Genomic DNA, 16,395 nt, shown 5'->3' on the forward strand with positions numbered 1-16,395 from the left:
TGGGTTTCCATGGTGGGTTAATTACGAAGAGCTTTTGAGGTTCACAGCTTCCCAAGGCTCTAGACTCTTTGTCAGCCAACCATCATGCCAGATTTTCAAAAGAACCACGTGGAGCAGAAGCTGGGGCTTCATTGGCTGCAAAGGAGACAGTGGCTCTAGCCCTGTGTACATAGGCTGTCCGTTGGCTGAGGAAAGTGAAGTTGTTAATTTCAGAACCCCAGAATTCTTTTTTAAATCTCAAGTCATTTATATGGGAGTAAAGTATAGGAAATAGCTATAAAAAAGAAAAAAATGCCTTGCAGAGAAGTCCTGAATAATTTCAAATTAAAAGCATCAGTAAGAGGATGAGGTAAATCAATACACATTAGTACATTTAGGCCTACAGAAGTAGAGATTGACGAAGTATTAAATACCACAAAGCATAGAAAGCAGCAAGCAGAGAAGACTGCTTTCATTTTGATTTTGTCTTCTGAATTTTGTCTTAAAATGGAATGGTTAAATACAGAGAAAAAAAATATCACCCAGGGCGGCATCCACAGCACAGACACCACCCAGAACATGTGTACCTCTGGGGACTGGTGGTGAATGGGGGGATGGTGCCTCCCAGAGCTGGCCCTCCAGGGCCCCAGCCTGCCACCGGCAGCCTCTTACCTGCAGACTTGATTCAGAAGCAGACTCCGGTCTTCAGGGACCCGAGCTCTGGGGAATGCATATCAAGGTCTTGGAGTAACTCTGAAGCACCTCTCCCTGGGCTCAGCATGGGGAAAGCTCTGCCTGCCCCTCCTCCCTGAAGAGACGGAGACCCCAGGGCACCAACATCCTTCTCCTTGTGACACCCTCTCCCTCATTACAAGTTTCTAGTCTCCTGGCTTCAGCCCTCTGATCCCACTGAGGCGGGTGAGGGAGTGTGTGTGCAGCCACCCTTTCTCTGCATGACCTGCATAGGAGGCAGAGCACCTCGATTTGGAATGAGGGGCTGTTTGTCAGCTACCAGTCTCATTCTTGTGGGTCCTTAGCCTAAAATGAGTTAGCAAAGCCTTTTAACATCCTGTCAGTAAACAACAAATTATTAAATAATAAGAAAGAAAGAAAAAAAGAAAGGCAATGTCAGGTGTCATGAATCAGGAAATTATGAAAAGAGCAAGTGGAAGTGTTGAGAGTGCCATCTTAGGCGGCAGGGAAGTCAGGCAGGTGCTGACCCTGAGCCTGGTACCTGAACAGCCAGGAGGAAGCAGAGTAGGAGGCAGGCAGGAGAGGTGAGACAGAGAACTGAGGGCGGAGGCGGGCTGTACCTGCTCACTGTTAAAGCTGGATAAGGTTGTAAGTGGAGAATATTGTACTACCCTCCTTACTTTGGTGTATTTCAAATTTTTCTATAATGCAAAGGAAGCCATAAACATTAGTATCTGACATTTGGAGCTTCAATAGGAGGAGGTGACCTTATCGGAGAACGTAAAGTGAGAGAATTCTATGTAGGAAGAAAAGGCATTCAGGAGGTTATACAAGATGGCAAAATTCTCTACAACATCTCACTTTCTTAAGGGAAAACTTACCTCAGGAGCCCCTCGCACTGTTGAGTGTAAAGCTTTGCACAGGAGCATGTGGTCAGGGTGCCAGTAAGGGGAAGAACAGCTGAGCTTCAGACAGGTGGGAACTCTGACTCAAGTTTGTCTTGAATGTGGCACCCTTGTAGAAGGTACCTGTTGGTAATGAGGTCAGTATTGAAAAATTGAATGAGCCAGCAAAGGCGGATTTATGAAAACAGGTATCTCCCTGATACATGAGAAGCGAGAGGCCATTTCCCAAAGACAAGAAGACAGAATAGAAGAAATAGAAACCAAGAGAGGGTGTGGCGGGGGGGGTGGTGCTCTGAGTCTGAGAGGAGTAACTAAGGGCAGACAAGTAAATAGATTTGTATTTGAATTGAGTGGAAGCCAAGCTGAGGCCCACCAACACCTGGGGATCAGTAGGGGTAATCTTAAGGGTCTGAGATTTCATCTCAATAATTTTTATCTTCATTTCAATGAAAATCTTTGAAAAATTAAAGCAGGCATGTTTTGCATCATCAGAATGACCACTTTATAAGTGGAGTATTGCCAAGAGATCTCTTTGTCCACATTTGGGACCAAGAAGTATACTTTGTGTCAAGGTAACAATAGCAGAGATGGACTTGATACATGAATGATGTTTCCTTGACCAGTGAATAGCAAATGATGGCAAAGTACGAAGTGCAAAATAAAAATCCATAGCAATTTAAATAAGAGAGAAAATTGATCCATCAATTGGCACACGCTAGGCACATCAACTCCGAAGTATGTATGCCTCAGCACTCCAGACCATTCTTCATTCCAAGCAGCAGTTTAGCTTCAGAAAAACAACATCAGCAACCCACTAAATTAATGTTATTCAGAATTTTATTGGTCTATAGATTGGTTTGCATGCTTTGTCATTTTATTTTTGCTTTAGAGTTATCAAAGAGCTATAACTATAAACAGACTTTATCTAACTTTATGTTAACACATATTTAAACAAGATGATAATAAAAATAATTTTCAGTCAACACCTCAGGAGCCACAGGATGTCTGTCTCCCTCAGAGGGGTTCCATCCGTGACTCACATTTAAGAAGCCCTGCCCAGAGGACTAGGAAGCAGGTTCACAAAACTGATCATCTACATTTGAATTGATTTAAGTATTTTGCTGTTCCCTGAGGCCTTCATTTCTGATATTTCAAATATTTCTTTTTAGAATGCCTGCCAAATTCTTAAGGCCCGTCTTGAGCCAGTCATCAGGAAAAACCCCAGGGGAACGTGGGAGGCGTGGGTAAGTGTTTTCTTTATCACCCTTGCCCGGAAAAGGGCAGATACACCCAGGTGGGTCAAATCCTGCGTGCATGGACCAATTTGTGGTGCCCTTTCAAGGACAAAACATTTCTTAACATTACTTCTGCTTTTCCAAAAGAGTAAGAGAGATGTCTGTGTTCCCTGCAATGTGACTTTATTTCAGAGCCCAGTCTCACACAGAGCATGATGACAGCATAAGTAATAAGTGTTAGTCACTCAGTTGTGTCTAACTCTTTGTAACCCCATGGACTGTAGCCCACCAGGTTCCTCTGTCCATGGAATTCTCCAGGCCAGAATACTGGAGTGAGTTGCTATTTCCTTCTCCAAGGGATCTTCCCTACCCAGAGATGGAACCCAGGTTTCCTGCCTTGCAGTCAGATTCTTTACCATCTGAGCCACCAAGGAAGCCCTGATGACAGCAGAGGGTCTGAACGGAAACACACCCAGTATTGCTGCCCTGCCCTGTCACTGCCCAGGCCCCCTGGGCCTGTCCCATGGTGCCTCAAGGCCTTGGTTTTCTCACCAGAGCAACAGAGATAATAGCAGTCCTAATATCAAAAGATTACTCTATTTTAATAACTTTATAATAATTATTTAATTAATATAATTATATTAAATATAATAAGCTATATTTAACTAATATAATGATTAATTATTATTTTTTATTATTATAGCCATTAGTAGTATTATTCCCAGCCCCACCCAGTTTATTCCAGCAGGAAGCTGACATAATACACTGAGACAGCCATTCAAATTATTTGGGAAAAAGTCAGGGTAAGAATACATACATGCATATACACATATACATATATGTGTGTATAAAAATAGGTATACATACCTGTGTGCATACCTAATGTACATAAGTGCATGAATGCGGCCTAGCCCGTTTTCTGATTTAAAAAGCCAAAAAGGGTGAAAAAATAATAAACTTCATACTACAATCTCAAAAAATAGAGAGTCCTGGAGTACAGCCAGCAGCTGCCTTTAAGCGCCTCCCTTGGAAAGCCTGACCTGTGGCTTGTATGGCCGTGAATCTCACTCCAGGGGAACCTAGATACAGAGCTCAGTGCAAACTAGAGGAAGCAAGCCCCTCATGGAAGGCCTTTCTCTTGCTTTCCCCAAACTTTTATTTCTTTGTAACCAATCATCTCTTCCAGATTTCAGAAGCCTACAAAGAATCCATCAGTCTCTCCACTACTGGATATTTCAAGTAAAGGACATTCTTGTTTTGGCTTAGATTACACTTAGGCAAGGATGGTGTGCACTCAGCTATCTGACCAAGTGCCCTGAGAGCCCTGGAGCTCTTCTGGGCCCCTTGTCAACCCTCAGCCCTGGGTCATGGGGTGCGAAGGGAGGTGGGGGAGGACCAAGGACTCCCAGGGTCCGCCATGCTATTAACCAACCAGAAGGGACGCCATAGCTCCCTACGTGCCACTCTGACCATCCCAGCAACTGTGCAGTGGAGGGCAGGGGTGGGACACCAGTGGACCTTCTCCCCACGTCTGCGGTGGTTCTCTTGCAACTCTGATCACTGCCACCCCACTCTCAGGAAATGGGAAGAGAAGCATCAGCCACAGGGTGGGTGCTCTCTTCATCTCCAGGACCCAGAGCTCAGTGGGCGTTCAGTCCACTAGTGGGGAAAATGCCTTTTCTTTTCACTCCTGACTTCTCTTCTCAGAGGCTACCAGACAAATATGGACTGGAAGAAGGGGGAAGGTAACGCTTTCCCATATTTTGTTTATGGAGCATCCTGTTCCGAGGTTGAAGTCGACTGTCTCACAGGGGCTCATAAGGTAAAGAGCGGCGTTTGTGTTCACCATCTTCACAAACATTGTTTTCTGTGCTGTAAAGGTTCTCCCAGTGGAAGCACCAGGGACAGATACATAATTGGAGTCCAGATCTATTTTAAGTAAACAGTGTTTCCCATTGTGCATTTTCTCTCATGTGTTTTCAGCTCCTTAGGACTGACATCTTCATGGATGCTGCTTTCAGCATAAACCCAGCTGTGGACATTGGACAGGTGCGTGATACCCGAACTGCCGCCACAGGGGCTTTTGGTCAGTTCCCTTTAGAAAATTCTTTCCCAGAGTCCTCTAAATGTTGTTTATGCCTGATACAAGAATTCTACAATATACAGTATACACTGCACACACAAATAGATAAGATATTGGAAGAATATTCAAGAAAAAGTTGTCTTTTCTTCAGTGGTTGCCTTTATGGCAGGAATATGTATGATTTCTAATTTAGCTTTCTGATTTAGCCTCAGTTCCATTCAGTTCAGTTGCTCAGTTGTGTCCGACTCTTTGTGACCCTATGGACTGCAGCACACCAGGCTTCCCTGTCCATCACCAACTCCCAGAGCTTGCTCAAACTCATGTCCATCAAACTAATGTCCATCAAGTTGGTGATGCCATCCAACCATCTCATCCTCTGTCATCCCCTTCTCCTCCTGTCTTCAATCTTTCCCAGCATCAGGGTCTTTTCAAATGAGTCAGTTCTTCGCATCAGGTGGCCAGTGTATTGGAGTTTCAGCTTCAGCATCAGTCTTTCTGATGAATATTCAGGACTGATTTCCTTTAGGATAGACTGGCTTGATCTCCTTGCAGTCCAAGGGACTCTCAAGAGTCTTATCCATCATCACAGTTCAAAAGGATCAATTCTTCAGCACTCAGCTTTCTTTATGGTCCAACTCTCACATCCATACATGACTACTAGAAAAACCGTAGCTTTGATTATATGGACCTTTGTCAGCAAAGTAGTATCTCTGCTTTTGAATATGCTGTCTAGGTTGGTCATAGCTTTTCTTCCAAGGAGAAAGTGTCTTTTACTTTCATGGCTGCAGTCACCAACTTCAAGAGTCTGTCACTGTTTCCATTGTTTCCATGAAGTGATGGGACCAGATGCCATGATCTTTGCTTTTTGAATGTTGAGTTTTAAGCCAGCTTTTTCCCTTTCCTCTTTCACTTTCATCAAGAGGCTCTTTAGTTCCTCTTCACTTTCTGTCCTAAAGGTGGTGTCATCTGCATATCTGAGGTTATTGATATTTCTCCCAGCAATCTTGATTCCAGCTTGTGCTTCATCCAGCCTGGCATTTCTCATGATGTAGTCTGCATATAAGTCAAATAAGAAAGGTACAGTATACAGTCTTAACATACTTCTTTCCCAATTTGGAACCAGTCCATTGTTCCATGTCCAATTTTAACTGTTGCTTCTTGATCTGCATACATATTTCCAAGGCAGGTGAGGTGGTGTGGTATTCACATCTTTTGAAGAATTTTCCAGTTTGTTGTGATCCACACAGTTTCAAGAAGTAAATGTTTTTCTGGAATTCTCTTGCTTTTTTGATGATCCAAAATAAGTTGGCAATTTGATCTCTGGTTTCTCTGCCTTTTCCAAATCCAGCTTGAACATCTAGAAGTTTTTGGTTCATGTACTGTTGCAGCCTAGCTTGGAGAATTTTGAGCATTACTTTGCTAGCATGTGAGATGAGTGCAATTGTGTGGTAGTTTAAACATTCTTTGACATTGCCTTTCTTTGGAATTGGGATGAATACTGACCTTTTCCAGTCCTGTGGCCACTGCTGAGTTTTCCAGATTTGCTGGCATATTGAGTGCAGCACTTTCACAGCATCATCTTTTAGGATTTGAAACAGCTTAGTAGGAGTTCCATTACCTCTACTAGCTTTGTTCATAGCAATGCTTCTTAAGGCCCACTTGACTTTGCATTCCAGGATGTCTGATTCTAGGTGAGTGATCACACCATCATGGTTATCTGGGTCATTAAGATCTTTTTTGTATAGTTCTTCTGTATATTCTTGCCACCTCTTCTTAATATCTTCTGCTTCTGTTAGGTCCATACTGTTTCTGTCCTTAATTGTGCCCGTCTTTGCATGAAATGTTCCCTTGGTAACTCTAATTTTCTTGAAGAGATCTCTGCTGCTGCTAAGTCGCTTCAGCCGTGTCTGACTCTGTGCGACCCCATAGACGGCAGCCCACCAGGCTCCTCTGTCCACGGAATTCTCCAGGCAAGAATACTGGAGTGGGTTGCCATTTCCTTCTCCCTGAAGAGATCTCTAGTCTTTCCCATTCTGTTATTTTCCTCTATTTCTTTGCATTGATCACTTAAGAAGACTTTCTTATCTCTCCTTGCTATTCTTTGGAAGTCTGCATTCAGATGGATATATCTTTCCTTTTCTCCTTTGCCTTTAGCTTCTCTTTTTCTCAGCTATATGTAAGGCCTCCTCAGACAACCACTTTGCCTTTGCATTTCTTTTTCTTGGGGATAGTTTTGATCACCGTCTCCTGTACAATGTTATGAACCTCCGTCTGTAGTTCTTCAGGCATTCTATCGGATCTAATCCCTTGAATCTATTTGTCCCTTCCACTGTATAATCATAAGGGATTTGATTTAGGTTACACCTGAATGGTCTAGTGGTCTTTGCTACTTTCTTCAATTTAAGTCTGAATTTTGCAATAAGGAGTTCATGATCTGAGTCCTCAGTGGACATTAATATGTTCATAATTAGGGAACATTATATAAATACCTAATAGAAAGTTACAACAGTATTCATATTAATATTGGTTTTAAGTAGACCACAATGTAGCAAAATAGAAGGGAAAAAGAAATGCTTAAAGTTTTTCCCCTCTTGCTGAATTTCTGATTTTTATCTCACAAATAAAATGAACATGACCAAAGGCTTTTTAAATTTAGAGTTAAAACCTTTCCAGCTGTTGGCATACTTTGCTTTTTTTCTAGCCTCTAACTCACAGTGGGTTCCCACAAACCAGCAGCATCAGCCCACCTGAAACCTACCGATCAGCCCCGTGACAGGGAGTCAGCTAGTGCCATTCCACACCTGAGGAACAGTCTACACCCGCTGAGCAGCTTGGCTTCACACCCGACAGACCTGTGGTGCTTTAGTATGCAAACAGCTTCCCGCTGTCCTAAGTCCTAGGTTTATATAGTCCTGGTTTGTATAGATTGATGTACTTTATAAGGAACAGATGGGCCACTCAGTATTTCTCAAAATGTGATCCTCAGAGTCTGCAACAGAAGATCTGTAGAGTTTATTGGAAATGAGGATCCCTGGCCCACCCAGGCCCAGACTAGCTCCATCATAACTTTGCTAGGCTGGGACTGGATTCCCCACTTTTTTTTTTTAATTATTTATTATAATTGGAGGCTAATTACTTTACAATATTGTGGTGGTTTTTGCCATACATTGACATGAATCAGCCACTTCTGTACATGTGTCCCCCATCCCAAACCCCCTCCCACTCCCCTCCCCATCCCATCCCTCTGGGTTGTCCCAGTGCATCGGCTTTGAGTGCCGTTTCATGCATCAAACCTGGACTGGTCATCTATTTCACATATGGTAATATACATATTTCAGTGCTATTCTCTTAAATCATCCCACCCTCGCCTTCTTCCACAGAGTCCGAAAGTCTGTTCTTTGTATCTTTTTTGCTGTCTCACATATACGGTTGTCATTACCACCTTTCTAAATTCCATGTATATATGTTAATATACTGCATTGGTGTTTCTCTTTCTGACTTACTTCACTCTGTATAATAGGCTCCAGTTTCACCCACCTCATTAGAACTGATTCAAATGTATTCTTTTTAATGGCTGAGTAATACTCCATTGTGTATATGTACCACAGCTTTCTTATCCACTCGTCTGCTGATGGACATCTAGATTGCTTCCATGTCCTGGCTATTATAAACAGTGCTGCAATGAACATTGGGGTACACGTGTCTCTTTCAATTCTGGTTTCCTTGGTGTGTATGCCCAGCAGTGGGATTGCTGGGTTATATGGCAGTTCTATTTCCAGTTTTTTAAGGAATCTCCACACTGTTCTCCATAGTGGCTGTACTAATTTGCATTCCCACCAACAGTGTAAGAGGGTTCTCTTTTCTCCACACCCTCTCCAGCATTTATTGTTTATAGACTTTTGTATAGCAGCCATTCTGACCGGCGTGAGATGGTATCTCATTGTGGTTTTGATTTGCATTTCTCTGATAATGAGTGATGTTGCACATTTTTTCATGTATTTGTTAGCCATCTGTATGTCTTCTTTGGAGAAATGTATGTTTAGTTCTTTGGCCCATTTGGAATTAAGCTGCATGAGCTGTTTGTACATCTTTGAGATTAATTCTTTGTCAGTTGCTTCATTTGCTATTATTTTCTCCCATCCTGAAGGTTGTCTTTTCACCTTGCTTATAGTTTACTTCATAGTACAAAAGCACTTTTAACCTGAAATTCACTGCAAGCGGGTAAGGCTTAGGAACCACAAGCCCCACCTCCCATTCCCTTTTCTTCCCTTCCTCCCAGCTCATTCCTGCCTCTTCATTGCTTAAGCAGAGGCAAAAAGGGAGAGGTCATGATCAGGAAAATCTTGCATTTTTTCCATTGGAAAAGGAAAGAAAACCACAAGTGGGTTAAACTGCAACTCTTGGAATTTGATCTTTTCCTTAGGGACAAGCATTTGGAAATATTCAAATTTAGTGTTTAAATTTGTTTATCTTATTCTGTAATTTTACATTTCAAAAAAATGCAAACTCTACTTCAATTTTTAACCTCCAGGAAAATACTCCTTTTAAACGAGACCTTCCTTTTCCTAAGAACACAGTCATTTGTAAACAGGACACAGCATGGCTTTAATTTTAAAATATTTAATTTAATAAAAATATTTCTTCCAGCCCACCTTGTTTAACACTGATCTACTCTCCATAGTAATTTATAAAAGGAAATAATGAAGTGCAGAAATTATAATAAATACAATGTCATGGTTCCATTTATTCTAGTTCATGTTCCTTTAATGTTAGCTTCTTTATTTTTTTTAATTGCTTTTAACTGCTTTTTTTTAATTGGAGGACAATTGCTGTACAATGTTGTGTTGATTTCCGCTGTACAACAAGGTGGATCAGCCATAAGTATACATACATCCCCCTCCCTCTTGAGCCTCTCTTCCACCCCCACCCCATCCCACCCCTCCAGGTTGTCACAGAATACCAGGTTGGGTGTTCTGTGTTATACAACAACTTCCCTTTAGATACCTACTTTACATACAGTAATGTCTGTTTCAATGCTACTCTCTCAATTCATTGAACCTAGAGTAGTCTGTTATACAGAGTGAAGTAAGTCTGAAAGAGAAAAACAAATATCATATGTTCACCCATATATATGGAATCTAGAAAAATGGTACTGATAAACCTCTTTGCAGGGCAGGAATAGAGAGGCAGACACAGAGAACAGACTTGTGGACCTGAGAGGGGGAGAAGGTGGGACAAGTTAAGAGAGTAGCTTCTTTTACAAGTAATTCAACAGACATTTTACTGAAAATCCATGTACCAGGCCCCATGAATAAGAACAGAATACAGGAAGGTCAGGCCCCAGTGTACTTACAAGCTAGTGAGAGTGAAGCAAGAGCAAAAACAGAACAGAGAGTATACAGGGAAAATGCCCTCTGATCCCACCTTGATAGGGTAACTTGTTCAAGATGCTGTGAACCTGGATGAGGCAGTTCCTAAGTCCACCCAGGATGGACTTGGATGGTTGGAGGACCCAAAAGTCTCCAAAGAGGCAGTTGTTCTTTGACTGGACTTGGAGGATGAATAGGCATTTGCCAGGTGGACAAGCTGAGTGGTGAACAATGAAGAGAGTAAACTGCTTTACAAAGACTTGGAGGTCCTGGGAATTTCTGGTGGTCCAGTGGTTAGGACTTGGTGCCTTCACTCTCCTGACCTGGGTTCAATTCCTGGTTGGGAAACTAAGATCCCAAAGCCTCATGAGCGTGGCCAAAAAAATATACATACACACAAAAACCATCAAGACTTGGAGATCTGAATGAATCTGGTGGATTTGGCACGTTATCCAGAATTTGAGAAGTGTCAGGTCCCTGGAGGGTGGGGTCTCTAGTGAGAAGAGCTGGGAATGAGACCAGGCTACCTCTGGATGGCAGGCTCCAGATCCTGGGGACCATTCATAAAGCCACCACAGTGCCTTCAAGAGTGGCTTACTATAGTGCAGAGCTCCATTTTCAGTCACATTGAAACACTTATTCAACCAATATCACATACTTACGAACTGGAATTTTTGCTGGTAGATTGAAGGAGCATTTGTCCAAGGCATGGGATTCTATACCATAGAAGAGCTGAAATACTCTCCAGAAGGCGTGCTTTACTCTCGAGGTCCAGATGACTACAAAATCCCCACCGTCACTGAAATACCTGAAGAGTTCAATGTCACTTTGGTGTGTTCGCAAAATCCCATCGCCATCTACTCGTCCAAGGTAAGAACCCAAGACCTCTATGTGAGTTTGTTAGGGCTGCCTTAACAAAACACTACAGACTGGGTTGCTTAAACAATGGAGATACATTTTCTCACGGTTCTGGACGTTGGGGTCCAAGATGAAGATGTAATTTGTTTTGAAGCCTCTATTTGGCTGGCAGATATACACCTTCTCCCCGTGCCTTTATATGATCATGGGTTTATCATATACTAAATGTGTCTCTGTGTCATAACATTTTTTTTCTTAAAAGGACACCAGTCATACTGGATTGGGGTCTACCCCAAAAACCTCATTCCTTAATTATCTTAAACATAATTATCTTAGATTTAATTATCTTAAACTTAATTATCTCTCTAAAGACCTTATCTCCAAATATGGTCACAGTCTGAGGTAGTCAGGGTTAAGACTTCAGCATCTGAATTTGAGGAGGTACAATTCATCCCATAACAACCTACTCTGTCAATAAATAGTAAAATAGGGACTTCCCTGGTGGGCCAGTGGCTAAGACTCTGTGCTCCCAATGCAGGGGGCCAGGGTTTGACCCCTGGTCAGGGAACCAGATCCCCGATGCAGCAACTGGGAGGATTCACATGCTACAACTAAAGATCCAGTGGACCATGACTAAGGTCCAGCCCAGCCAAATAAATAAAAATAATTTTTTTAGAAAAAGAAATATAAGCAGTCCCGTGAATTCACTTAACCCTTGCAATTGCAAATCCCAAAAGAAGGGAAAAAAAGCAAACATTCACTGACTTCAGAAGCCCAAGTAGAGTCTTCACTCTCGGGCTGTTGTTCAGTTGCTCTCAGGAGAGATTATGAAATGAGTTTGAATCAGACAAGAAGGGCCAAGGAGTAAGCAGACATCTTGGGTCATTAGGCTAAGTGCCACCATGAGATTAAACTGAAGTAGACATATTTCACTGGCCCTGGACCTTCTTTTCTGCAACCTTCCCATGCCCTCCAGACTCAAGTCTTTCTTATCTACACTGCCTCTCCCCACACTCTCCCCAAGTCAGGATAAACTTTCACACATGCTTCTCACTGACAGTTTACTCTGAGGTGTTAATGCCACAAATACAGGAGGTGTTGACCCCAGGCTCCATAGAGCCAACGAGCTCTCACTGGCTCATAAAGACTTAGGGCAAGGTCCTCAAACACGTGTGGAAAACACACAACTTCTCCAATGGAAGTTCTGTTCTCTGACCACATCTGGCCAGACAGATGGCAACTTTAACCTCAGGCTTTCAGAGAATTCGCTTTCTTTATTAGGAGTAGGTCAGGTTGGGAGGAAGGTGAGACTTCCTGTCCAAATGATCTCTACCTCCACTTCGCCAGACATTGACCAGGGACATTGCCAAAGACCATCCTGGCACAGGGCACAGCCCAGGCCCTCAGGACCTAGCCACCTCTCTGTCCGGTCTACTGCCTGCTCTCCCTGCCTCCCCTCTCCTCAGAGGAAAACCCTCCTTCTGCCAGCTCCTCCTCTCCCTCTCTCCCCTACATTTGCTTCAGAGAGAACACCACAGACTGGGATAGCCTTTATCTGCTTGGGCCCTTGGACCTATCTCTCCACTAAGGCCCTGGACACAGAGCAAGGACCAGAACACGCTGAAGAAAGAAAGAGGAAAAATTAGTAAAAAGAAGCATTGCTGAATTATTCAGCATGTAATGCCACCACATCGTTCATTCAAAAGCACCCAACACACAGTCAAGGAAGTTAACACATACAAAGACTTCCACAGTCCACCCTCCAGGGGCAACCATCTCACTGTCTTTCAAGCTCAACTACAAATATTATTGTTGTTTTGTTGTGGTCTTGAGTTCAGTGAAAATACTCTGGAGCTGCAGTTGGAGTATCCTAGAGGGCCCTGAGGGCTTCTGTCTCCAGAACTTTACCTGGGTGGGGGGAGGTGCGGTGGGGGGGCAGGGAGAGACAGATTTTAGCTGTCCACTGTCCTGATGCCCCTGGGACATTTTCAGGAGCCACTCTGAGGAGGACCCCACACACACAAATCAGCAGGCGGGGGAGTGATGGCGGGAGTGGGGAGGGTGGGAAGCAGGGGGGTAGGGTGGGAATTTGATTCTGGTAATTCTGATGCAATACATTCAGAGGGCTGTAAAGTCAGGAGGAGTGAGTGTGTATGTGTGTGTGTGTGTACATAAATTAGTCCTAAAAGAACCATGCAATTCTGATAGCCTTTTACCCTCCTTCTCAGGGGTTAGGTGAGGCTGGAATGTTCCTGGGATCCTCCGTGTTGTTCGCCATATATGATGCCGTGGCTGCTGCCCGCAGAGAGAGGGGGCTGACCAAGACTTTCACCCTGAGTAGCCCAGCAACCCCTGAGTTGATTAGAATGACTTGTGTGGATCAGTTCACTGACATGGTAAGGCTGGTGAGGAGAGCTCCCTGTTAGAATCACCCCTTATGTGAACTTTCAGGTTCTTGGTATGGATCTGACAACCATGTAAAAATTACAGGGCAAGTTCATCTTTTCCATTGAAAATTCTCATTCTGGCTTCACTTACTACTTCTTATATGCTTCAAACTGCAAATACAGCGGCAAAGTGAGCGACCCTCTTCAAATGATGGTTTAAAGTTTCAGATCCCAAATAAAAGCACACAACTGACCCGGTGCTCATATCAAATGGACATGCTAGGTTACTTTAAACATTTTGTAAGATGAAATTGACGTGCTATTTTCATTACCTTAATAACTAAATTAGATTAAATAGACATCAGATCTGGTCAATTATTCTGAAAATATCTGCTAAGCAAACTAATAAAAATAATTTAAATGAAACTATCAAGTCACGGGGCTTCCCAGGTGGCACTAGTGGTGAAGAGCCTGCCTGCCAGTGCAAGAGACTCAAGAGGCACGGCTTCAGTCCCTGGGTTGGGAAGATCCCCTGGAGGAGGGCATGGCAACACGCCAGTATTCTTGCCTGGAGAATCCCATGGACAGAGACTAGCAAGTTACAGTCCATAGGGTCGCAGAGAGTCAGACACGACTGAAGTGACTTAGCATGCATGCACATCAAGTCACTGGGCACACTTTGATATGCCCTGTAATCACACACTAATAGATAATAGGTCCATTTTCCAGCTGCTAAAAATACATCTACAACTATCATCAGAGACTGTTTCTATACTGAACTGCTTACTGCAGCCCTAAATGAGTCTCTGGTGTAAAAAAAATTCATCTCCTCAAGATGGAGGAGATACATGCATACTTACAGCTGATTCATGTTGCTATATAGCAAAAACCAACACAACATTGTAAAGCAATTATCCTCCAATTAAAACCTTTTTAAGAATTAGATTGCACTTTATGCCTTTGAAATTACAGGGCTTCTAAATAAGATGCATCTTATCCCAAACATAAGAAGTATATGAGAATAAGGAAATTTAAAACTCAAGGATTGAAAGAAATATGAAAATTATCTAATTTTGATAAGAATAAAATGGATATTGACTTTTCTTTTTTAAAAAAAATTTGTCTTCTGAATTACAACTTATTTCATATAACAACATTTTATTAATAATTTTTTCTTTTGATCTTCTTTAGATTCCCAGAGATGATCCATCAACATTTACACCTTGGTCCATCCATGTGTCTTAATCCTCAGAAAACATCTTTTCCTCAAAAATTGCAAGAATACATGTTTGACCTTAAATTTTTCAAACCCAAGCAAAATGTAGGTTGGCCCCCAAATTTTCGAGGGTAATTTTAGCATCTTTTCATTATTCTCTGTGGTTTAGACCACTGTATGATTATGTTTTAGGATTCACATTTTCACAAAAATGTATAAGGAAGTTTAGAGTCAAAAATTCTTCTTTTCATTTGTATTATCATGAATATCGACAGCATGAGAATTTTCAACAGTGGTGGAGTTTTCATTACCCAACAACTCAATAGAGACTTCTCGTACTTTGTTCTACACAAGTTTGCTCACCCCCAAAATCATTCACCCCCAAAACTCTTGGGATTCCCCGAAGCCAATGGTGTGCTGGTAGTAGCCAGTTCCTCTTGAAAAATCAATGATTTGTTTTATTTGCCAATTTCCACTTTGTAAATACCCCACGTCAGCCAACTCCAAACCACAGACAAGAGGTCTCTGAAGGCAGAGTTGGAAGAGATGCTTGAAACCTGCTCATGATCTCCAACTTGAAAGCCCAGCACAATCCTTGGTTTCTGCCATTCCTCCCATGCAGCCCATGTAGATGGGGCTCAGAGAGGCAAACTATCCAGAGCCTCCAGCGGCTCAGAGAGGCAAACTATCCAGAGCCTCCAGCGGGTCCTCGTCTGCCATGAGCCACGCACATGGCACCATGTCTTCCTTACCTGGGAAACAGCACAGAGGATAACGGCTCTCTCAGATCACCCTGGTGTCCCTTCTTTTGGCTTAGTGTCTAAAAGGTGAAATCAGAGCCCCCTTCCTTTTGCCATCAAAGGGCCACAAAATCCTCAGGGTTCTCTTTCAGTTATTTCTTAGCTATTTTACATTGCATTTTCCTGAGGAAATGTAGTCTTATGCCAGAGAAGATGTTCAGTCTCCTGTGAAGTTTGAAAACACGAATAAACTAAATCATTTGTTGGGATCTGTGTGCTAGGTATTAAAGCTCTGCATTTGCGTAGAGAATGGACATGGAGGGAAGGAGAGGGTGGGATGAACTGAGACAGTAGCATTGACCTATATACAATATCATGTGTAAAATGGCTAGCTAGTGGGAGGCTGCTGTATAGCACACAGAGCTCAACTCAATGCTCTGTGGTGACCTGGAGGGATGGGATGGGGGTGCTGGGAGGGAGGCTCAAGAGGGACAGGATATACGTATACACATAGCTGATTCACCTTGCTGTACAACAGAAACCAACACAACATTGTAAAGCAATTATATTCCAATTAAAAAAAAGCTCTGCATTTATTAATAGTAATTTTGTGGTGGAAGAATAAGTTTGTAGCAACTCTTTGTGTGTGTGTAAAACTAGACTGGAAGAAGAGAAGGTTGGCAAATAGAAAGGAAAGGCTCACCAGTCAGCCTCTTATTCTGTGAGAAGTAGGGGTGTGTGTGTATGTGTGTGTACATGTGTTTTTAACTGTCTTTTAATTCACCTGCTAAGTCGCTTCAGCCGTGTCCGACTCTGTGTGACCCCATAGACAGCAGCCCACTAGGCTCCTCTGTCCCTGGGATTCTCCAGGCAAGAACACTGGAGTGGGTTGCCATTTCCTTCTCCAATGCATGAAAGTGAAAAGTGAAA

The 16,395-nt window shown here is 42.7% G+C and overlaps 1 protein-coding gene across 1 annotated transcript in view; it reads left to right on the forward strand.

The window, feature by feature from the left end:
• Positions 1-14,833, forward strand: part of LOC105003643 (aldehyde oxidase 4-like) — a 71,508-nt gene extending 56,675 nt beyond the window's left edge. Inside the window, exons 29-35 of the mRNA XM_010860942.1 lie at positions 2,747-2,821; positions 3,999-4,051; positions 4,520-4,634; positions 4,796-4,861; positions 10,949-11,134; positions 13,351-13,518; positions 14,701-14,833. Of these exons, the coding sequence (XP_010859244.1) occupies positions 2,747-2,821; positions 3,999-4,051; positions 4,520-4,634; positions 4,796-4,861; positions 10,949-11,134; positions 13,351-13,518; positions 14,701-14,754 (717 nt within the window). The 3' untranslated portion in view covers positions 14,755-14,833. The remainder of the gene's footprint in view (positions 1-2,746; positions 2,822-3,998; positions 4,052-4,519; positions 4,635-4,795; positions 4,862-10,948; positions 11,135-13,350; positions 13,519-14,700) is intronic.
• The last annotated feature ends 1,562 nt before the right edge of the window (positions 14,834-16,395 follow it).

This window comes from Bison bison, unplaced genomic scaffold (genome assembly GCF_000754665.1).
Source record: "Bison bison bison isolate TAMUID 2011002044 unplaced genomic scaffold, Bison_UMD1.0 scf7180017864471, whole genome shotgun sequence".
In the NCBI taxonomy this organism is placed as follows: domain Eukaryota; kingdom Metazoa; phylum Chordata; class Mammalia; order Artiodactyla; family Bovidae; genus Bison; species Bison bison.